This window comes from Callorhinchus milii, unplaced genomic scaffold (assembly GCF_018977255.1).
Source record: "Callorhinchus milii isolate IMCB2004 unplaced genomic scaffold, IMCB_Cmil_1.0 Scaffold5, whole genome shotgun sequence".
Taxonomy (NCBI): domain Eukaryota; kingdom Metazoa; phylum Chordata; class Chondrichthyes; order Chimaeriformes; family Callorhinchidae; genus Callorhinchus; species Callorhinchus milii.
Window position 1 is genome coordinate 55,129,208 of NW_024704746.1, and position 23,663 is coordinate 55,152,870.

Below are 23,663 nucleotides of genomic sequence, written 5' to 3' on the forward strand. Positions count from 1 at the left end.
AAAGCCCTCGCCATCAACTACCTCAGAAAACTGGAACACCTTCCCCCTAACTGAGGCCACACCACCCGGCTATACCTTCCACCATACACCATGACCTAACCGCCTTGGTGGTGGTGTGGCTCATCTCCAGGTCCTCACTTGACCTATCCCCTTACTCTTCTGGTTCCTTTCCCTCCTTCAAGCACCATACCCTCTACCATCCCTCCAATCTTTCCCTCAAAATTCTCTTTGTTTATCATCCCCTGAACTCTACCCCATCTTCCCATCATCTGACAGCTCCACCCTTCTAGCTTCCCTCTGACTCAGTTGTGAATGCCTCCTCGTCATAGGCAAATCAATTTGGACTTCATCCCCTCTTGCTCTATCTCTGCTGACTTCTCCCCTCTCTTCTTCCAACCTCTCCCTTCACATCCACTCTGCCACCCATGTCCATGGCCACCTGCTTGACCAGGTGATCACCCCGGGCCCCAGCGTCTCGGACCTCACCATCACTGACAAAGCCAGCTCGGACCATTACTTCATCTCCCTTAACTCCTCAATCCCACTCCCCATCCTCAAACAACCCACCCCACCTCCATCTCCTACCGCCCATGGAAAAAAAATCTCCCTGCACTCCCTCTCCACTGCCCTGGAGTCATCTGAACTCCTCCCCCTCTGGGCTTCCTCCCGCACCAACTTATCCTCTTCGGTCACTCTCCTCCACAACTTTCTTTCCATCACTCTTGATGCCCTTCCCCTCCTCACCTCCTGAACCTCCTCCTACTGACGCAATTCACCCTGATAGACCAGCCACCTCCACTCCCTCAAGGCACAGGTGTGTGCTTCCTGGCTCAAACCTAATTTAACGGTCCATCGGCAGGTCTGCCTGGACCACATCAAAACTTACCACTCCGCCCTCACCTGTGCTAGATTATCTTGGAGGCCAAGGACAACCCTAGGCCGCTCTGCTCCCATCCAGATCCTCGGCCCACCCTCTCCTCCAACTGCGAGGAATCTTAGACCATGCCTTCACCCACCCTCTTGCCCTCCACTCTCTTACCTCAAACCTCGCCCTGCGAGGTTTGGTCACTCAATTTGGTCACTCAATCCACAACTGTTTGTGAGGCAGTGCTGTGCACAATTGGCTGCCGAGTTTCACGCACAAAATATAGTCAATTCTCTTTAAGGTATATTCCTTGAGACATCTCAAAGTTGTGATAAGACGCTATATCAAATACAAGGATTATTATGATGATTATTATTATTTCGCTGCAAACTCCAAACTAATTTGCGGTAGACTGCATTTTTCACTGAATGACATTGCCACCAAACATATTGGAGAAGAGTTAAGATTATAGATTTTTCCACCTTTGAATTCAGCAATGTTAATATTGCATTACACTGACCTTTTTAAACTATTGAAACGAATAGACTCTCTCCAACATAACAAAAAGTCAGGTTTGATAGCCTCTCTTGCAGACAAACTGGAATGGTTGTCGTATCCTGCCCAGTAGCCAAGTATCATTTACCAGTTTGCAGTCAAACCCAATCACAAGCAGCCTTAACATCTCTCAACAGTAAGCTAAAATATGCCTAGCACTTTAGTAATTTGCATTTTAAAGTAGAACTATCATCCCATTTGAGAAACCACATTAAAGGCTCAGGAGCATTGTGGTCTGATTTCAAAGTTTTAAAAAAATTCTATATTTGCAGAGAGATTTCAAACTAAATAGGTGAGCTGAGGATAAGGAGAAAACACAGCCGGAACTAATGATGCCTGTCTATAAGGCATAGAATGAAATCATTGTTAAGCATAGCAACACAATTGGTGCAAATCGATCTAATTAATATCCAGAAGTACTGCTTTCATAGAGGTAAACTTTCTGTGCAATGAGAAACCAAATATTCTTGCCAATTAAAAGAAAAGCAGAACAGCACAAACAATAATGTTTGTGTCATTGCCTAAACTTATCTCTGCTCTTTGTGGAGCAGTAATAGGGGTAGCCTAAACCTTGCAATAGGAGAGCCACCCTGAACGAAAAGAGTTCAGTTTTATCCAAGACAACTACTTGATCAGATTGAAATGATAACGTCCTTACTAACAGTAGTTCATGTTACATACATTTACAAAGCTGTTTATCATTGTCCAATGGAAACCTCTACAAATTTCACACTGTTACTTTGTTCCTTCTGAATAGCCTTTTTGACCACGTCTGTAACTTGATCACTTTAAAGAAGTGGGGGAAGGGGGAAAATAAAAAGTAGCAATTTAACAAACGACATCTACTCCTCTTTGACCCCCACTGCAATTAGTGGGAGGGGTGTTACTCAACAGGAAATGACTGACCTCAGGATTGTTTAATGATGGAAATCAGACAAGTGAATAAAGGAATAAAGTTAGTTGGAGAGGAAGGAGTCTCAGACAATGGTACCAGGATTACAAAGAACACCCTGATTATGTTGGGCCATTCAATCTCACAGAACAAACCTACAAGGGATACCAGATCAAAGTTCCCTGCGGATATCACATCAGAGTGCAATTTGTTTTAGTCAGCCGGGAGTCTGACACATGTGGAAACCCATCACTATGCTTAAAAGTATCCATACCAAGCTGAGAATTCCAGCCATCCCAGCTACACATTAAAATCCCAGAGATAGATTGTTGGAATAGAATGTGCACTCTCTCCCTGGAGGGACACATCCTGCTTACCTAAATCCGGAACGTATTAGGCGCAGGTTAGCAAGAGCCAAGGCTTGGAACCCTAGAGTGTGTGTTGGGGAACTGCTGGAGTCTAACCAGCTAAAACCACAAAGCTTGCCATTGCTATTGCTGTCCGGCAAGCTTTCCCGCTGCTTGTCCAGCTAGGACTACTTCCCCCAACCCCCTACCTTTAGGGCTTTGGCTTACAGGGTTAACAGGAGCTGAGTGGGATGACTCCCTGTCCCCAGTGACTGGCCTGCCCTTCCAGGTCCTGCTGATGAGGTAGGCTATCATCAGCAGTGCCCTGGAATACTGCGGACCCACCTGGCTCAGGAACTGGACTTTTTTTAAAATTAACAGCATCAGATTAACATTACAGCCCATTGAAATATACTAATTCACAGTGCACATGTACTACTAAATTATATTTTCCTTTTTCAACTGTTTAAAGGCACAAATGAAAATCAGACATTAGGTTTCAAGGCTAACATTCTTGAGAAGCACCCTGAACCCGTTTAATCTTATCTTGTTACGACAACACACAATTGGGTTTATCAAACGTTGCATATAACAGATGTCCAATGTCACCTTCATCTTTGAGCTTGAGTTAATGCATCTATTCTACTTTACCTGTACAAACATAGCCTGGAGTTAGCAAACACCAATCCTGGAAATCCACAAATACTTGACTCTAATCATCAATGTTAAGTTACCTGAAAGAATAAGAATCTGCTCTCTCCCCAAAAGAAATAAAACATTCAAGCCCCAAAAATCTTCATAATCAAAACTGTGTGAAGCTACTATCAAAGCAAAAACATTTGAGTTGTCCATATTATGTTCCTTTCTCCCCTTCTCTGCACACTGCAATCCACACATACCATTGCTTCTTACTTAGTGCATCTCTAACCTTGGACTGGCCACTACACAAAACAAAAACAAACAATACGGGTTTATAAGGCACCTGAAAAACAGACGAGAGAGCAGGATAAAATATTTAAGACCATAAGACGTAGGAGCAGGAATAGGCCATTCGGCCCCTCGAGCCTGCCCCGCCATTTAATAAGATCATGGCTGATCTTCTAACCTAATTCCATTTACCCGCCCTATCCCCATATCCCTTAATCCCTCTATCCTTTAGAAATCTATCAACCTCAGTCTCGAATATGTTCAAGGACTGAGCATCCACAGCTTTCCGGGGAATAGAATTCCACAAATTCATTACCCTCTGAGTGAAGAAATGTTTCCTCAACTCAGTTCGAAAAGGCTGACCTTTAATCCTGAGACTATGACCCCTAGGTTTAGATTCTCCAACCAGGGGAAACAGTCTCACGGCATTTACCGTCAAGACCCTTAAGAATCTTATAGGTTTCTATAAGATTACCTCTAATTCTTCTATATTCTAGAGAATATAGTCCTAGTTTACTCAACTTTTCCTCATAGGTCAACCTCCTTATCCCAGGAACCCAGCTAGTGAATCTACACTGCACCCCCTCTAAGGCGAGTATGACCTTTCTTAAATAAGATCAAAACTGTACACAATATTCTAGGTGCGGTCTCACCAAGGCCTTATACAACTGCAGCAAGACTTCCCTACTCTTGTACTCTAACCCTTTTGCAACGAACACCAACATAGAGCCAATCGAGTTGCTTGCTGTACCTGCATACTAACTTTTTGTGACTGGTGTACAAGGACACCTAAATCCCTCTGAACACTAACACTACCTAGTCTCTCCCCCTCTAGAAAATAATCTGCTTTTCTATTTTTAATACGTATGTGAATAACTTCACACTTCCCCACGTTATACTCCATCTGCCACCTTCTTGCCCATTCACCTAGCCTGTCTATTTCCTTTTGTTTAATGATATGTCAACATTAATACCGTACCACTGTCAAATGCTTTGGCTCCGACTCTTTTGAACTGAATTTTTATGCAAGAGTAAGAAGATGTAAGGATTGTACGACTAAAATTTATTTTTATTTTTATGTAAAACAAAGCTGCTATCCAGGATTCTGAAATTCCTTTCACCTGAAGTTCCTTCAACAGCGAGACAGGAGGTGGTGCCATGATTCCCTCACAACGTCTAATAATAATCCTTGCATTTGATATAGCAGCTCATCAGGTCTTCGGGATGTCTCAAAGCGCTTCACAAAACTGAATTGACTGTATATTTTGTGGGTGAAACATGGCAACCAATTGCGCACAACGGTGTCCCACAAACAGTCGTGGATTGAGTGACTATTTATTATTATTGTTGTGGAAGGATTATTACCCCTAACAGGTATTATCACTATTTCCTTTGCATGCCTGCAAACTTAGAAATGTATGTTTGTGACTGCCTCTATGAACAGGAAAGACAAATTGCTGCTTACATTGTGGCCATTTTTGGCCAAATGTGTAGTGTTGAACACGGAATACAAACTGACCAGGTGTTTAAAATTAAAAATATTTAAACTTAGGGAAAATCAGGAAGCACTTTTTCACACAAAGGAAATCTGGAACTCTCTCTCCCAAAGGGCTGTGGATCAATTGAAATTTTCAAGACTGAGGTTGATAGATTTTTGTTAGGTCAAGGTATCAAGAAATTTGAAGCAAAAGCAGATAAATAGAGTTGAGGTACAGATCAGACACAATATAATAGAATGGCGTAACAGGCTTGAGGGACTGAAAGGCCTACTCCTGTTCCTATGTTCCTAAAGTAGCTTAATCCACTAAGAGTACAATGTACCAATACATCCTCTGTTATTGAAAATAACCTTACCAAACTTCTTTCCTTCACTTCCCCACAAAGATACAATCATGATCCAGCTCTAGACTTCCAATTAAAATCTAAAGCGACACAGAAAGTTTAAACAGTTTCTAACTTGCTTTTTGTCAGCAGTGTTTTTTTAAATTGTTAGCCACAACAAAGTATTTCAGTTTGTTTCATTATACATCAAAGCAACTCCATCTCCACTGGGATAGTATTCCAGAGATACTGCCCCAGGAGATACCAGCTGTTCTTTGAAGAATGAAGTTCATTCAACTTTCTTCTGAACTAGTCATTAACAACAAAAATTACTGTTGATTATCTGAATCAGAGGTAGTTATGAAGTGGTGAAATTAGACCCCCAAGTTGGGTTCCCAAAATATTAACTCTTTGAAGACAGCAATGTTTGATGTCTTCTGAAGATTACAATCTAGGTATGGGAATGGATATCAGATTTTTTTTTGTGGTACAAATGCAGCTGGCGGCACTAATTAGTGCGCCAATGCATTAGATTGTAATAGGAGACACAGGATTTCTTTTTGGTCAGCTGGGTGTCTTGACATGTGGATACCCAGCAACATACTTAAGAATATCTAAACCGTGTCCGTTCTATGTATGCTACCAACAAGTGGAACTTTACTTGTCTGGAATGGAATATGCATTCTCTTCCCAGAGGGACACAGCCTGTTTTCTGATTTCTGGAGTATTAGGCATAGGTTGGGAAGAGTTTTGTGACCATGGAGTGTTCTTTTGTGCACTGGGATTCAGTTGGGAGTGTAACCTGCTAGAACGCCATAGCTTGCCATTGACAGCATTGTCTGGCATGCTTCCCCGTATTTTCCAGCTGGGACTGTTACAACAACAACAAGATTCCATTTATAGAGCGCCTGTTATCGGCTTTGGCTTGAAGGGTTAACAGGAACTGAGTGGGAAGATACCTTGCACCTCATGACAATCTGCTCCTCCAGATTCTGCCAATGAGTCAGACTGGTTGGTCTGTAAGCAGTGCCCTGGAATACTGCGGATCCTGACTCAAGACCAGACTACTGAGATCACCACAGACGAACAACTTGATTTCAAATTCCATTGTCAAGCATATTATCTTGGAGCCAGTTCAGCTCGTCATATAGCACAAAAATTCATAAGGATGCTTAGCAATATTAACTGTCCATTACTGTTGTACAACTGATTCTGTGAGACAGCCTATGATGCCAAAGTGGAGGCTCTAATTGTCAAGTGACATTTTTTGTAGATTCATTTTTGCAAATAGAGCTTCTAATCACAATGTGAACCAAGGGCAACCTTTTGTCCAGGTGTATGTCGAGATGAGTTGAGCGGACAGACAAATGTTAACTTGCCAGCAAAGACATGTGGCAGTCAGGTCAGCAGCAACAATTATCTAAAATGCTGCAAGTGTGACAGCACCAGCTTCAGAAGAAGTGAGGTCTACAAATGTAAAATGTAGTCCACAAAAAGAGTCACAGACTGTAGAACACCCAGCCTCTGTGGAAATGTTTTTAAACAGCATTTCTCAGGATGGGTTGAGCAACAGATGTTTTCTGTTTTACCACATAATCTCCACCATCTGTAAAGGATGACTTCAGTGACATTGTACGCATCAGTGGGTGGTTGAGGTAGTTTGGAAAGTTATTAAATTTCTCAAAGCAATTTTACTATCTTTAATTCCTCACTTCTATTTAAAACGGTTTGCACTCTTTCCAAGGGTTGTAAGCCCTTAAAAGGACGCAATCTGGTCTCAGAATGTACCGTACAATCAAAATAATTGGGAATTCTTCTGCTGGAGTTAGTTTTCTATTTCTAAAGATTTCATACTAGTTATTTGTCTAACCCCTTCAAAAGAGGCAGAGAAACATCCCCTCATAACCACTTAGGAAAGGAAGTGGTCTTATTCAATGCATTGTGGTTTTAGCAGCAACCCCCCCCCCCCCATAACAGATAACATCAGTCTCTTCCTAAAGAAACTGCAAAAGTTATGTGAATAAAATCAAAGTTAAAGGGAACACACAAATTCAGTCCCTTGGCCCCCAAAAAGTGTTTGCTGATATAAGTGATAATTTAAGCATGTGTAAACAAGAGCAAACTTTTTTGAATCTGTGCAGTAATCTAACTACTAATCTCAACATTCCTACCCCTAAAAAGTCTGTGAGAAAAGCCAGTTGAGCTAGGTAAGGCCTTGCGAAAGGTCATTAGGGAAGAATTCCTCAGTTGAAAAGGCACATTGCAAATGACCATAAAGTGCCAGACTGAATAGTACAGAGGGAAGCTCTCCCCAAGAACATCTGTCTACCGTCAGGGGAATGTTAGGAAATGCTTGTCTAAAACTTAAATTCAACTTCTTTAAATTTCTATTATGAAAAAAATGCAGTCTTTTTTTTAAGAACTGATGTGAGCAGTCATAATTTTATATAATTTTTCTAAACCACAAGGCACACCAAAAATTATTTCAAATATCAAGTAAATCTAAATACAATGAAAGCCTCTTTAGCTGGACGACAGTTAACCCTGGACACCGGGGTAAATCAGACAAAATACCCGGCCCCGATTTATTTCTATTCCTATCTGTTTTCCTGCAGTATAACCCGCATGAAACCGATCAACTACTGTCCGGACAGAATTTCTGTCAGATATCAAGCACTGGATGACAGCTAACTTTCTTCAGCTGAATGTCAACAAGACCAAGGTCCTCTCCTGATTGGCTCCTGTCAGCGGCTCCATACCTCAGGCACTGACAGCATCACCTTCCAAAGATGCACACTCCATCTCACTGAGCCAGTTTTGAACTTTGGGTCTTGTTTGACCCTCAACTATCCTTCTACCCCACATTCGTGCCATGACCCGCTCTGCCTTCCCCCACCTCTGCAACATCACCTGGCTCCACCACTGTCTCAAACCGCAGGCTGCCAAAGCCCTCATACATGCTTTCATATCAGCCAGGCTTGACTATGCAAACTCCTTGCTTGTCGGCCTCCCCAACTCCTTCCTTCATAGATTGCAGATCATCTAGAACTCTACAGCTCATGTCCTCTCCCACACCTTGACCCTATCATCCCCACCCTCACCTGACTCAAATGGCTTCCTTCCCATCACACAGAGGATACAGTTCAAGATCCTGGTCCTCATCTTCAAAGCCCTCCATGGTCTAGCTCCCCGCTACCTCTGCAACCTCCTAACCTCTACCAACCTGCCCGCTCCCTCTGCTCAGCGGGCTCCCGCCTGCTTCACTTCCCCTCCTCGTCCACCCCACCATTGGCGGGCGGCCCTTCAGCCACTCTGCCCCATCCTCTGGAACGCCATCCTGCAATCCCTCCACCTCACCCCCTCCCTTGCCTCCTTCAAGACCTATCTCAAGACCCTCCTCTTCGACCGTGCTTTCAATCACCCTGCTTCTCCCTGCCCTCCATACCTCCCCGATCCCCAGCTTGGGTCCGAAACACTGACTGTCCAGCGCCTTGGGATGTCCTCCTGATGTGAAAGGCGCTATACAATTTTGTTGTTGTATTAAATAGGACAGATAATTGGGCAAAAATTTGGTTAATCCGGACAAAATGCCTCACGAGTAACCACTGGGTCTACTCCCTCTGTGCCTCAAACAGCTCCAGAATGGAGATGGGAGGGGTCAAATTGTAATTGATTGACCAAAGACACCAGCCATTCACAAGTGTTTTGGGGCTGTCAAGCAGTGATGGGGAGGAGGAAAGGGGAAGAAATAAGGGAGGCAATGGGAGATATCATGATTGATCGACAGCTGAAGCTACTTGTGTACAGGAGGACTCCAAACATTTGTGGAGTCCTGTAGCTCAGTGGTTAGAGCATTCGCTTTGCGAGCGAGCGACCTGAGTTCAATTCCAGGCAGGACGAAACCTTGGGCAAGTTTCCTTACTCCACACGTCTAATAATAATCCCTCCAAAACCAAAAACTATAATAAATTGGTCATTTTCAATCTATGACTGTTTGTGGGACATTGCTGTGCGCAATTGGCTGCTGCGTTCGCCCACAAATATACAGTCAATTCACTTTACAGTGTGTTCTGTGAAGCGCTTTGGGACGTCCTCCCAATGTGAAAAGCTATATCAAATGCAAGGATTATTATTATTATTATTATTCACAAGCAGCTTCAGGCTGTCAATCACCTTGGAGATGCTGCTAAATGGTCTCCTTCCCGTCCAATGGGAAAGTCAATGGGAGGGAGGAGGCACTGCCTCTGCTCCTCTGCTGGGGGGGGGAGGGGGGGAGGGGTAATGGAATTTGGGTTAGCGTCGGGACGCCGTTTAAAACAACTGACCCCGGGTGATCACCAAGTTGAGTGGGTGACTGTGAGTGGGGGAGTTGATGTGGAGGGAGAGGTAATGTGTCCAGATTAAATGACTTCCACTGTACTTGTGATTTGATGTATGTTGAAATATACTGACTCGGGATACATTGGTATATTTCAAACAGCAACCAAATGTTCCAGAAAGTTTGATACTTAAATGGTTAAAAGTAGCCTTGCTGGACAGGTTGAGGTTAGCTTCTAATTTCATATTTTCATGGGAAGATGTTCACTCCTCTGAGATAATGAGCAATTGGGTCCTTCAAAAAAAAAATCCTCTGCGCCCCCCCACCCCCAGGGCTCAGAGCCCACCATGGTCCTGTTAGGTTGGCTGCCCCAGCCCCAGCCCATGGGATAATGTGTCCATCCACCAGACCGCTTGCTCCCGGTCCCCGCGTGTGCAATATGGCTGCGCTATGACCCTCACCCCCTCCCTCCCTCCTTCCTCTCTACCCGCAAACCCTCCCCCCTCTGCATCTCTCCCGCTCTCTCCTCCTCTCTCTCCGTCTTTCCCCACTTGACCCTCCCACAACCTCCCTCTGTTCCAGCCTGGGAATCCTCCGCCAGGTTCACCGTGGCACTCAGCGTTGGCTGTCCAGCAGCAGCCACACCGACTGCCCCATTCCTCACCACTCTCGCCACCCACCCCGGACACAGACCCGGGCAGCCAACCTCTCTCAAGGACACCACTTGCCCTATCCCCCTACTTCTCTGGCTCTTTCCCCTCTTTTGAGCACCTCACCCTCTCCCACCCCTCCTTCCTCTCTCTTAAAATCCTCCTCCTCTACCGGCCCCCTAAAACCTCTCCCACCTTTATCTCTGATATCTCAACACTTCTCACATCTCTCTGCCTCTGCTCTGATCGCCTCATCATCCTGGGCGACTTTAACCTGCACTTCACCCCCTCCTGCTCAATCTCCTCAGATTTCTCTTCCCTGCTCTCCTCACTCAACCTCTCCCTCCACATCAACTCCCCCACTCACAGTCACCCACTCAACTTGGTGATCACCCGGGGCCTCAGTGTCTCGGGTGTCACCATCACCGACAAGGCCATCTCCGACCACCACTTCATCTCCTTCACCACCTCCACCCCCTCCCCACCTCCACCAGACCCACCACCATCTTCTACCACCCCTGGAAGAAGTTACCCCCTCAATCCCTAACCGCTGCCTTGGAGTCCTCTGAACTCCTCTCCCTCTGGCCTTCAACCCTCACTGACCCCTCTTCTGCTCTCACCCTCCTCCACAACACCCTCTCCTCCACACTTGACACTCTTGCCCCTATCACCTCCCGTACTGTCTCCTACTCCCGCTCCTCCCCCTGGTTCACCACCCACCTCCGCTCACTGAAGAGCCAGGTGCGGGCCGCTGAACGCACCTGGGTCAAATCTGGCCTAACGGTCCACCGACAAATCTGGCTGGACCTCCTCAAAATCTACCGCTCCACTCTAGCCTCGGCCAAATCGTCCTTCTACTCCAGGATAATCCTGGAGGCGAAGGACAACCCCAGGCTACTGTTCTCTACCACATCCCAACTCCTCCGTCCCCCCCGCGCAGGTCATCTCCTCCAACCTTCACTGCGAGGAGATGCTGGATTTCCTTGAATCCAAGATCAAGGGAATCCGCTCCGCGGTCACTTCCCCTCCAACTTCCACCCACCCCCACCCCTTCCCTCCCACACTCCGACTCCTACCCATCCTCCCCTACACACCTTCGTACCCGTTTCCCCATCCTCTGTCACCAAACTCATCCTATCCCTGAAACCCACCACCTGCTCCCTTGACCCCATCCCCACTCCACTCCTTATCTCTCAGCTCCACCTCCTTGCCCCACATATCACAGACATTGTCAACCTGTCCCTCTCCTCTGGCTCTGTTCCCATTCCCTTAAAAACTGCCACCATCACTCCCACCTTAAAAAAACCCTCCCTTGATGCGTCGCAGCTATCAAGCTACCGGCCCATCTCCAACCTCCCCTTCCTATCCAAGGTCCTGGAACGAGTTGTCGCCTCCCAGCTGCGCTCTTTCCTCTCCAACCATTCACTATTCGAACCCCTTCAGTCGGGTTTCCGTGCTGCCCATAGCACAGAAACTGCCCTGGTCAAGGTCACCAATGACATCCTGACCATCTGTGACCAGGGCTCCCTCTGCCTCCTCGTCCTCCTCGACCTATCGGCAGCATTCGATACGGTCGACCATGCTATCCTCCTCCACCGCTTGTCCTCCCACCTAAACCTTCAAGGCCCTGTCCTTGAGTGGTTTAGGTCGTACCTCTCCCACCGTCTTCACTTTGTCTCCACAAATGGTTTTTCCTCCGGCCCCCGCACTGTCTCGTGCGGTGTCCCTCAGGGCTCTGTCCTCGGTCCCCTCCTCTTCACCCTCTATATGCTCCCCCTTGGTGACATCATCCGCAGACATGGGGTTAACTTCCACATGTATGCGGATGACACCCAACTCTACCTTTCCTCCTCTACCCTCAACTCCACGACCACCGATGTCCTGACAGCTGCCTGTCCGACATCGAGTCCTGGACGAGAGATAACTTTCTCCAGCTCAACGTGCGCAAAACTGAGGCCCTCCTGATTGGCTCACGTCAGCGCCTCCGCACCTCAGGCGCTGACAGCATCAGCATCCAAGGCTGCACTCTCCACCTCTCAAAGCCAGTCAGGAACCTCGGGTTCTGTTCGACCCTGAGCTGTCCTTTCTCCCCCATATCCGCACCACAACTGGCACCGCCTTCCATCACCTCCGGAATGTCGCCAGACTACGGCACTACCTCACCCCTCACGCTGCTGAAACTCTGGTCCACGCCTTTATCACCTCAAGGCTGGACTATGGGAACTCTCTCCTCGCCGGCCTTCCCGGCACCTCCCTCCACAAGCTGCAGGTCATTCAGAACTCTGCAGCTCGTGTACTGTCCCGCACCAGGCTTCGGGACCACATCACTCCCACCCTCGCTCGCCTCCACTGGCTCCCCATCCCCCAGAGGATCGATTTCAAGATCCTCACCCTCACCTATAAGGCCATTCACGGCCTCGCTCCCTCCTACTTCTCCGACCTACTATCCCCCTACTTACCTGCCCGTACCCTCCGTTCCTCCGGCTCCGGTCTGCTCCACATCCCCCGCCCCAACCGCCCTACCATCGGTGGCCGGGCCTTCAGCCTCTCAGCCCCCAGGCTCTGGAACTCTATCCCCCAGTGCCTTCGCCGCCTCCTCCCTTTCCTCCTTCAAGGCCGGTCTCAAGACCTTTCTCTTTGACCGTGCCTTCAGCTCCCCTCTCGACTCTCTACCCCCTCCTCGCTCCCTCCCTCCCCTCACCCTGACCATTTCCCCCCTGCTCGGGTCCTGACCCAACTGTACAGCGCCTTGGGACGTCCTCCCGACGTGAAAGGCGCTTTATAAATGGAATCTTGTTGTTGTTCAGCACAGATGTAAGAACAATGGACCACAAAAAGAAAAGGCTACAGCCACAGACACCTGCCTATCTGAATGCTGAGTAACAAGCAGGCTGTGGGAGGCTGCCCAGAGGTTGTCCATATCTCTCTCTGTGCAAAGCAGCCTGCGAAGGGTGGGGGCTATCTCTGTGACAAGGGAAGGTGGAGTTAGAAACAAATAAAAGATGTAACTTTGAAATAGTTGGGAGTTGTGTAGAGGGTCAGTGTACTTTCCAGTGGAATCAATATTGATTCTACTGTATCTATGTACATGGGTGAGGGAATTTACCTCCAGTAAGAAAATGACCATTAAAAGTGAAAGAGGAGTAGTGGGTAATATGTTTTCAATTCTGTTTGCTAGGCAGAAAAGTAATAACAGTAGTAGTGGTTGGTCCTTTTGAAACACAGAAGTCAGGTTAGGCAGCACGAGTGAGGTGCTGGGCTAAGAGCTGATTGTTTCTGTTGAATTTACAGGAGCCAATCTCTGATTCTGCGTGATAGTCCTGTGATTAAGTATTGTTTTTATAGGATTAGTTGTGTCCGAGGGTTTACCAGGTGCCAGTCCCTATTATGTTTTGTGTTATAGAATCAGTTGTCCCTGAGAGATTTCCAGGGGCTGATCTCTGCTGTGTTTGTTGAGGTGCGTTCTCGGGATTATTGTTTTACCTGGAGTACTGAGCAATTCCTGAGTGCATGCTGTTGTTTGTCTATTATTTGATTTGTATATCGGTGTCTTTGTATGTTGCGGACCATTGTGTTGCTATATGGTCTGAATACAGATTGTTGAACTTTACCGTTTATCATACATATCTAATATTAGTGGAATAAACACTATACCCCTGTCAAATTATTAAATATAGTGCTTATCACGTTTTTAAAACATTTAGAAGCACTTTATAGGATTTTACCCAAAATGCACTTAAGAGGCAAGATCTATTGTGTATATAAAAATACACTTTTCTAAACTGTTATACAGTACATAGAGTATAACTACTTCTGTACATTTATTTCTGTTGGGACTTTGAGCTCACAGTCCAGGATGGCAATTCAGTGCAGGGTTCGGTGAATTGTTGGAATTGCCGTATTTCAGATGAGCCATTAAACCAAGATCTCATCTATCTGTTTAGGTGGACAGATGTTGAAGATCAAATGCACTATTCAGAAAAAGGGAGTTTCTCCCAGATAAAATTAGTTATCAATGGTGGGACATTGTTGTGCACAAATGGCTCTAAAGTTAGTCACTGAACGTCATTGTAGATCCTGATAAAGTGATAAAAAAACAAAAAAAACAAAAAAAAACCTCTGCGCCCCCCCAGGGCTCACATCAAGGATCACCTGTTGGGTTGGCTGTCCCAGCCCATGGGCCAATGCTATCCACCTGACCACTCGTTCCGGGTCCCCGCGTGCGCATTATGGCTGCCGCTCTGACCCGAGCCCCCTCAACCCCTCCCTCCTCCTCTTTCCCCCCAAACCCTCCCCCTTCTGCAGCTCTCCCGCTCTGTCCTCCTCTCTCTCCATCCCTCTCGCCTTCTATCCCCACTTGACCCTCCCACAACCTCCCTCTGCTCCAGCCTGGGAATCCTCCGCCGGGCTCACCGTGGCACTCGGCGTTGGCTGTCCAGCAGCAGCCACACCGACTGCCCCATTCCACACCACACTCGCCAGCCACCCAGACACAGACCCAGGGTGCCAACCTCTCCTCCCTCATCCCCATTCCCCCCACCTCTGCCTCACAACCTGGACCCCCCTCCCTCCCCACACTTCTGTCAACTGCTCCCTCCACATCGGACTACAAAATGTCCGCTCCCTCTGTAACAAGGCCCTGGTCATCAACGATCTCATCCTTGATGAGAACGTTGATATCATGGCCTTAATGGAAACCTGGCTCACCCCAGGCGACACCTTCCCCCTCACGGAGGCCACACCACCCGGCTACACCTCCCACCACATCCCTCGCCCCAACCGCCGTGGCGGTGGTGTAGCCCTTATCTCAAGGACACCACTTGCCCTATCCCCCTACTCCTCTGGCTCTTCCCCCTCTTTTGAGCACCTCACCCTCTCCCACCCTTCCTTCCTCTCACTTAAAATCCTCCTCCTCTACCAGCCCCCTAAAACCTCTCCCACCTTCATCTCCGATATTTCTATCCTACTAACATCTCTCTGCCTCTGATCGCCTCATCGTCCTGGACGATTTCAAACTGCACTTCACCCCCTCCTGATCCATCTCCTCGGACTTCTCCTCCCTGCTCTCCTCGCTCAACCTCTCCCTCCACATCAACTCCGCCACTCACAGTCACGGGCACCCACTTGATTTGGTGCTCACCCGGGGCTTCAGTGTCTCGGATGTCACAATTACCGACAAGGCCGTCTCCGATCACCACTTCATCTCCTTCACCACCTCCACCCCCCTCTCCCCACCTCCACCAGATCCACCACCATCTTCTACCGCCCCTGGAAGAAGTTACCCCCTCAATCCCTAACCGCTGCCTTGGAGTCCTCTGAACTCCTCTCCCTCTGGCCTTCAACCCTCACCGACCCCTCTTCTGCTCTCACCCTCCTCCACAACACCCTCTCCTCCACACTTGACACTCTTGCCCCATCACCTCCCGTACTGTCTCCTACTCTCGCTCCTCCCCCTGGTTCACCACCCACCTCCGCTCACTGAAGAGCCAGGTGCGGGCCGCTGAACGCACCTGGGTCAAATCTGGCCTAACGGTCCACCGACAAATCTGGCTGGACCTCCTCAAAATCTACCGCTCCACTCTAGCCTCGGCCAAGTCGTCCTTCTACTCCAGGATAATCCTGGAGGCGAAGAACAACCCCAGGCTTCTGTTTTCTACCACATCCCGACTCCTCCATTCCCCCCCCGCCACCCCGCCGGTCATCTCCTCCAAACTTCACTGCGAGGAGATTCCCTTGAATCCAAAATCAAGGGAATCCGCTCCGCGGTCACTCCCCCTCCAACTTCCACCCACCCCCCACCCCCTCCCTCCCACACTCCGACTCCTACCCATCCTCCCCTGCACACCTTCGTACCCGTTTCCCCACCCTCTGTCACCAAACTCATCCTGTCCCTGAAACCCACCACCTGCTCCCTTGACCCCATCCCCACTCCACTCCTTATCTCTCAGCTCCACCTCCTTGCCCCACATATCACAGACATCATCAACCTGTCCCTCTCCTCTGGCTCTGTTCCCATTCCCCTAAAAACTGCCATCATCACTCCCACTTTGAAAAAACCCTCCCTTGATGCGTTGCAGCTATCAAGCTACCGGCCCATCTCCAACCTCCCCTTCCTGTCCAAGGTCCTTGAAAGAGTTGTCGCCTCCCAGCTGCGCTCTTTCCTCTCCACCCATTCATTATTCAAACCCCTTCAGTCGGGTTTTCGTGCTGCGCATAGCACAGAAACCGTTTTGGTCAAGGTCATCAATGACATCTTGACCATCTGCGACCAGGGCTCCCTCTGCCTCCTCGTCCTATCGGCAGCATTCGATACGGTCGACCACGCTATCCTCCTCCACCGCTTGTCCTCCCACCTCAACCTTCAAGGCCCTGTCCTTGAGTGGTTTAGGTCGTACCTCTCCCACCGTCTTCATTTTGTTTCCACAAACGGCTTTTCCTCCAGCCCCCGCACTGTCTCGTGTGGTGTCCCTCAGGGCTCTGTCCTCGGTCCCCTCCTCTTCACCCTCTATATGCTCCCCCTTGGTGACATCATCCGCAGACATGGGGTTAACTTCCACATGTATGCGGATGACACCCAACTCTACCTTTCCTCCTCTACCCTCAACTCCACGACCACCGATGTCCTAATATCCTGCCTGTTCGTACATCGAGTCCTGGACGAGAGACAACTTTCTTCAGCTCAACGTGCGCAAAACTGAGGCCCTCCTGATTGGCTCACGTCAGCGCCTCCGCACCTCAGGCGCTGACAGCATCAGCATCCAAGGCTGCACTCTCCACCTCTCAAAGCCACTCAGGAACCTCGGGGTTCTGTTCGACCCTGAGCTGTCCTTTCTTCCCCACATCCGCGCCACAACTGGCACTGCCTTCCATCACCTCCGAAACATCGCCAGACTATGGCACTACCTCACCCCTCACGCGGCTGAAACTCTGGTCCACGCCTTTTTCACCTCAAGGCTGGACTATGGGAACTCTCTCCTCGCCGGGCTTCCCGGCACCTCCCTCCACACTGCAGGTCATTCAGAACTCTGCAGCTCGTGTACTGTCCCGCACCAGGCTTCGGGACCACATCACTCCCACCCTCGCTCGCCTCCACTGGCTCCCCATCCCTCAGAGGATCGAATTCAAGATCCTCACCCTCACCTACAAGGCCATTCACGGCCTTGCTCCCTCCTACCTCTCTGACCTACTATCCCCCTGCTTACCTGCCCGTACCCTCCGTTCCTTTGGCTCCGGTCTCCTCCACATCCCCCGCCCCAACATCGGTGGCCGGGCCTTCAGCCTCTCAGCCCCTAGGCTCTGGAACTCCATCCCCCAGTGCCTTCGCCGCCTCCTCCCTTTCCTCCTTCAAGGCCGGTCTCAAGACCTTTCTCTTTGACCGAGCCTTCACCTCCCCTCTCGACACTCTACCCCCTCCTCGCTCCCTCCCTTCCCTTCCCTCACCCTGACCATTTTCCCCCTGCTCGGGTCCTGACCCAACTGTCCAGCGCCTTGGGACGTCCTCCCGACGTGAAAGGCACTCTATAAATGGAATCTTGTTGTTGTTGTAGATCAAATGCAAGGATTATTTAAATGAATTGTGGGCAGGTGCTATCAAACAGATTTTTAAGTTCCAATTTTCCACTTTTTAATATACAAAATGATATCGAAAATGAAATACATCAGGGTTAAACTGCAAATCACTCCTTAATAGATTTTTCAGATTTGGCAAGAACACAAGATTTGTCTGTAATTTATTCCTCTGCAAGACTTATGAATGGGGCCCATCTAGACTAATATACAACACACTGTTTAAACTGGATGCAGATGTTCCACAAATTAAGATATTTAGCTAAGACTGTTGTGCACAACTATTAATAATACAATTTTGCCTCCCAAAACCAGAGTGCATTCTTGTAATAGAATAATTAGTTACAACTTGTAAAGTCACAATGACCAAGTTAGGAGATTTGTTATACATAGCCTTGAAGAAAAAATATACCAAAACAAGATGGTTTTCTAATATGAGATGAACTATGACAACAAGCAGCTAACACCCTTCCCCACAATACAAAGATGATCACACATTTTTCTTACTTTAAAATTAGTCAATTTCTGTTGTAGAAATAAAAATCTATTTCATAACTGCCATCAGTGATCAGTTTAGAAATTTCTTCCTCTCCAGATCTACTTGACAGAACAAAAATTATTCTTCAGTTTCTTCCTCATCTACCAGGTAAAAAACACTAGTAACTGATATTTTTGGCAAAATAAAAGTGACACCAGACATGTCCAAGCAACATAGCATACTGGCATTCTAATGTACTGCATATGGAGGAACAGGATGTGCATGTACTCCAGTTACCCACACAGTAACAGCTGATTTCACATCTACCAGCTTCTTGCAGGAGAATCACCCTCCCCTCCCACACAGCTGGGAAATATGTGTAAGAATATTACACCTCTTAAATTCCAGAGACATGTAGGTTAGGTGGCCATTCAGTAGGCCATCATGATCCTGTGAGATTTGTAAGAAACAGTGATATTTGCAGGGTGGGGAACCAGTACTTACAATGTATAATTTCAAAGAACATTATTTTTCAACAGTGTCAACTTTAGCTGACAACTTTAGATGATACTAAGCTACGAAAAGTAGTAAACAGTGAGGAGGCTAGTAGCAGACTGCAAATGGACATAGACAGACTGGTAAAATGGGCAGACACGTGGCAGATGAAGTTTAATTTGGAGAAATGCAAAGTGAAGCATTTTGGGAGGAAGAATGAGGAGAGGCAATATAAGCTGATGGTACAATCCTAAAGGGGGTGAAAGAACAGAGAGACCTGGGGTTCATATAGGTAAATCTTGGAATGTGACAGGACAGATAGATAAAGCTGTAAAAAAAGCATATGGGATACTAGGCTTTAAAAATAGGGGCATAGAATACAAAAGTCAGGAGGTTATGATAAACCTTTATAAAACACTGGTTAGGCCTCAGCTACAAACTGTGTTCAGTTCTGGCCACTACATTTTAGGAAGGATGTCAAGCCATTGGAGAGGGTGCAATGGAGATTTACCAGGATGGTACCAGGAATGAGGGACTTCAGTTATCAGGAGAGGCCAGAGAAGCTCGGATTATTCTCCTTGGAGCAGAGAAGGTTAAGAGGAGACTTAATAGAAGTTTTCAAAATTATGAAGGGATTCAATAGGGTGAACGAGGAGAAACTATTTCCACTGGCGGGTGGGTCAGTAACCTGAGGACACCGATTTAAAATAGCTGTTAAAAGAAACAGAGGGGAGGTGAGGAGAAATTTTTTCGCACAGTGAATTGTTCGGATCTGGAATGCATTGCCTGAAAGGGTGGTGGAAGCCGATTTGATAACAACTTTTAAGAGAGAAGTAGATAATTATTTGGGGAGGACAAGTTTACAGTCTATGGGGAGAGAGCGGGGGAGTGGGATTGAATTTGATAGTTCTTCTGAAAGAGACACGATGGGCTGAATGACCTCCTTCTGTGCAATTCTATGTTTCACAATAATTTCAGAGCCCCCAGAAGGTCATAAAGGAAAAAACAATTGAAATGATCAAATGGGTGACACATATTCATGGGAAATTAGGGTATTAAGGGGTATGGAGAAAAGGTGGGGAAAAGTGATTTTAAAAATCTATCCTGATTCCAATGAAGTGGTGGAAAAGGCTCAATGGTTCGAATCGTCTTTCTTGTTCCTATCTCCCGAACAAGGATATTTATTTTATATTCAGTAAGTGCGGTGAACAATAGGAATATCTTCATTCACAGTTACTTACTCATACATTCCACACTGGGATCTCCCCAAAAGTACTCCTGGCAGTCATTGCAAGTTTGACCTCCAAACCCAGGCATGCATCGACACTGTCCTGTGAACTGGAACAATACAGTAACTCATAGGACATCTTTTTCAACAATTTGAACTTCACTGTTCAATTTGTAGTTAAAAAGAAAATATTGAACTTTAAAAAACTATGCAAGGTATCATTTTTCAGACTAAGCTTTAAAATAACTGCCATTATTTTACAGGAATACTATTATTTTATAGGAATAATTTCTTACCTCATTACAAGACATATCTAGTGAGTGAACTTCATTACAGTTGCAACGTTCGCATCCAGTCCCACTTGCCAGCTTCCATGTATTTGATGCACAGCGATCACATCTTAGCCCAGTCACATTTGGAAGACAAGGGCACTGACCAGTCGTCTGGTTGCAACGACATTCATCTGTAGTGACACACTGATGATGTGCTGTACCCAAGTAATTACAGACACATTCTGGAAAAAAAGATGATTGGAGAATGATAATACATGATTGTGTTATCATGCAACTTGAAACTACTTTGCTTCTTTATTGGTTAATGAATAGAACATTGCTATCTGCGCAAAGAGTGATTTACTTACTGTACTGAATAAGTTACAGATATTCAAAATAAACAATACTTGCTGTTTGGCTAGATGCAAGTCAGACTATCTTTTAAACAAATATGGAAAGAGGTTCCATTAAAAGATGGCTCAGCAGAGATGGTAACTGACGAGTACTGAACCATTCAAGAAAGTATCTGTTTGAATCCTTGTTGATTGGGTAGGGGAAGGGTTTCCTTCTCTTGATCAACAGAACTGTGTCAAAATATTCTATAGCTTTTGTTGACAGGAGGACCTTAAATGTGGATTATAAGCAATGAGTACACACCTGAATGCACTGCATGAAGACATCACTCCCACATACTAGTTCAAATGGCAATCTGTACATATATGTACTGTAAGTAGCCAGCACAACTCAAACACATTTTTTTTTGACCAGCCAGACAGCTGACTCAAGTGGAATCCCATCACCAGCTCCAAGAGAATCCCAAACCAGACATAGTCCCACATGCATCACTCTCTCCCTGGAGGAACACACCCTGCTTAACTAATTCCAAAGATCATTAACCACAGGTACGTAGGAACCAAGGCTTGGGGATCGCAGAATGTGTATTGTGGTACAGCTGGAGTTTAACCAGCTAAAACTGCACAGCAACAACAGCTTGCACTTATATAGCACCCTCCAAGCTGAGTAGTGTCTCAGAGCGCTTAACAGTGGCATAGCCTGATTTCGAGCTGAGGGGAGGGAGAGATGGTTGTAAGCACTGTCGAAGAGGAAAATTTTCAAGTGGGACTTGAAAGAGTGGAGGGGGCAAGGTGGAGGGATTGAGGGAGAGTGTTCCAGAGTTTGGGGGCGTAGTGGCTGAAAGTGTGATCTCCGATGGTGGGGCGGAGGGTGCGAGGGACAAGCAGGAGGCTGGTGCCAGTCGAGCGGAGGGGCCAGGTGGTGGATTGGGGAGTGAGGATGTCGGCGAGGTAGTATCAGAATGGAAAGTGCTACCCAACTGTTTAAGATGTCCGCATTTCAGTTTCTCTTGCATCAAGATTCAAATTAACTACTGCTCGGTTAAGATTCATGGAAAAAGTTGCTCTGCTTCCCTTAAAGGCAGATCTTCAGCAACATTTGACCAATTAAAATAAAAAAGTGTTAAGAGCTGCAGACATGTTAACAAGAAAACTTGAAGCAAAAATGTAAATAGGTAAGAAGTCATGTAAGTAGCTGTTAATTACTCTGCCATTTCATCTGCTGAGATCTTAAAAAAAATAAAGGTGTTTTGTTTAAACAAAGCTGTAATTTCTCTGGGGCTTGTGAAGTCAGGGGGAATAAAGTAGCAAACAAACTCCTTTCATCATTTGAAAAAAGCAACAACAATGAAAATGATTTAAAGGCAGAAAAACAGGTGTTTGCAGAACTAATCTAAGAGACAGGTTGCATTAGTTTTATTGTGAATCGTTTCATATAGAACCGTTTGTTACTTAGCTTGTGGGTGCTGTGCCTGGATTAAATGTGTAGTTTTTTCTACTGCAAATTGCCAATGTTCTACCTTCCTGAAGGTTTATTTTCAAAACACATTTTCCCCTTTTTAAATGAGAATACAGTTTCACAGGTGCAAGCAACCAGATTTGCTATTATTATTGTGTAGCCTGGAAAATTAGCATGCATAGAGGCATCAAATATCTCACCGGAGTTCAAACTTGTTCTCATCCAACATGAGAACATTGTACATGAACAAAATGACAAACAAGACTGATTTAATATTCCCTTCCAAAATACCCATCCTACAATATGGAAGGATGGTAATTTGGAAAGAAGATTCAGAGTAGACTGATAGTCGTCTTGAAGTCATGAATCACAATTTGTTTTGACTACAGGCCTTTCTCCAATCTCAGTTAGCAATACAGAGAAATATATATGATAATTGCCATCCATCTAGGTGCAGTGTTAGGCCAAAACGTCTTACTTATGCAGTTCTGTTGTAGTGCAGAACCATAATAGCCCACTCTGCAGTGGTTGCAGTGTTCACCCTCAGTATGAAACAGACATTTCAGACAACGTCCTGTCTGCTTGTCGCATGACTCTGGATCAGTCACATCAACATTGTGGTTGCAATGGCACTCTTGACAAAGTCCTCCCATCTCCAAAGGGTTACCATAGAACCCAGAAGCACATTCATCACACCTAGAACCTGTAAGTGATGAAAAGATGAACAAATTTAAAGAAACAAAACATAGAATTATTACCAACTAATACAATTGATACAAAGAATCCCAAACATTCTCTTCATTCAATGCAAATACAAGTATTTAAACACTATTCTACACTGCACACAAACTGGAATTAAGCAGCGCTAGCTTGAATTTGCTAAATATAAAAACAATGTTTTGGAAGTATTCCACAAGACATTAAAGACATTATTACATTTCTTTCATACCTAACTCACATGGATAAAAATTCTCTAAGCAAATGTTAGATGGATTTAATATGCAGCATGTTGAATTTTTGCATGAATCTCAATTAGAGCCATTTACAAAAAACAATAATGAACATTTGGATACATAGTCCAGGGTATTTCAAGAGCGCATCAAATACATATAGGAAGTTTCAATGTAACCTACAGAACAGTAAAGAGAACTGAGAGTTCCTATAGAACCCTAATTAAAATCAGTACTTAATGCAGGACAACCATTTGAATTATTACCTATATATCCACTCTTACAGATGCATACAATGTTCTGGGAATATGAATCCTGATAACAACCAGTGGCAAATTGGCGTCCACTCTCAGGATCATCTGGGCAAGGACATGGGTGACAATGGTCACCTGACCCGAGTACAGGATCCCCATAATAACCAGACAGACACCTGCAAACACACACATTGTTACATAATAACCAGTTACCTGCAAACATTGTTACATTT

At 46.2% G+C, this 23,663-nt stretch overlaps 1 protein-coding gene across 1 annotated transcript in view; it reads right to left on the minus strand.

The window, feature by feature from the left end:
• LOC103190727 (laminin subunit beta-1) overlaps positions 1-23,663 on the minus strand; it is an 80,686-nt gene that overhangs the window by 24,661 nt on the left and 32,362 nt on the right. Inside the window, 4 exon segments of the mRNA XM_042335440.1 lie at positions 20,156-20,252; positions 20,439-20,656; positions 22,705-22,929; positions 23,443-23,606. Of these exon segments, the coding sequence (XP_042191374.1) occupies positions 20,156-20,252; positions 20,439-20,656; positions 22,705-22,929; positions 23,443-23,606 (704 nt within the window).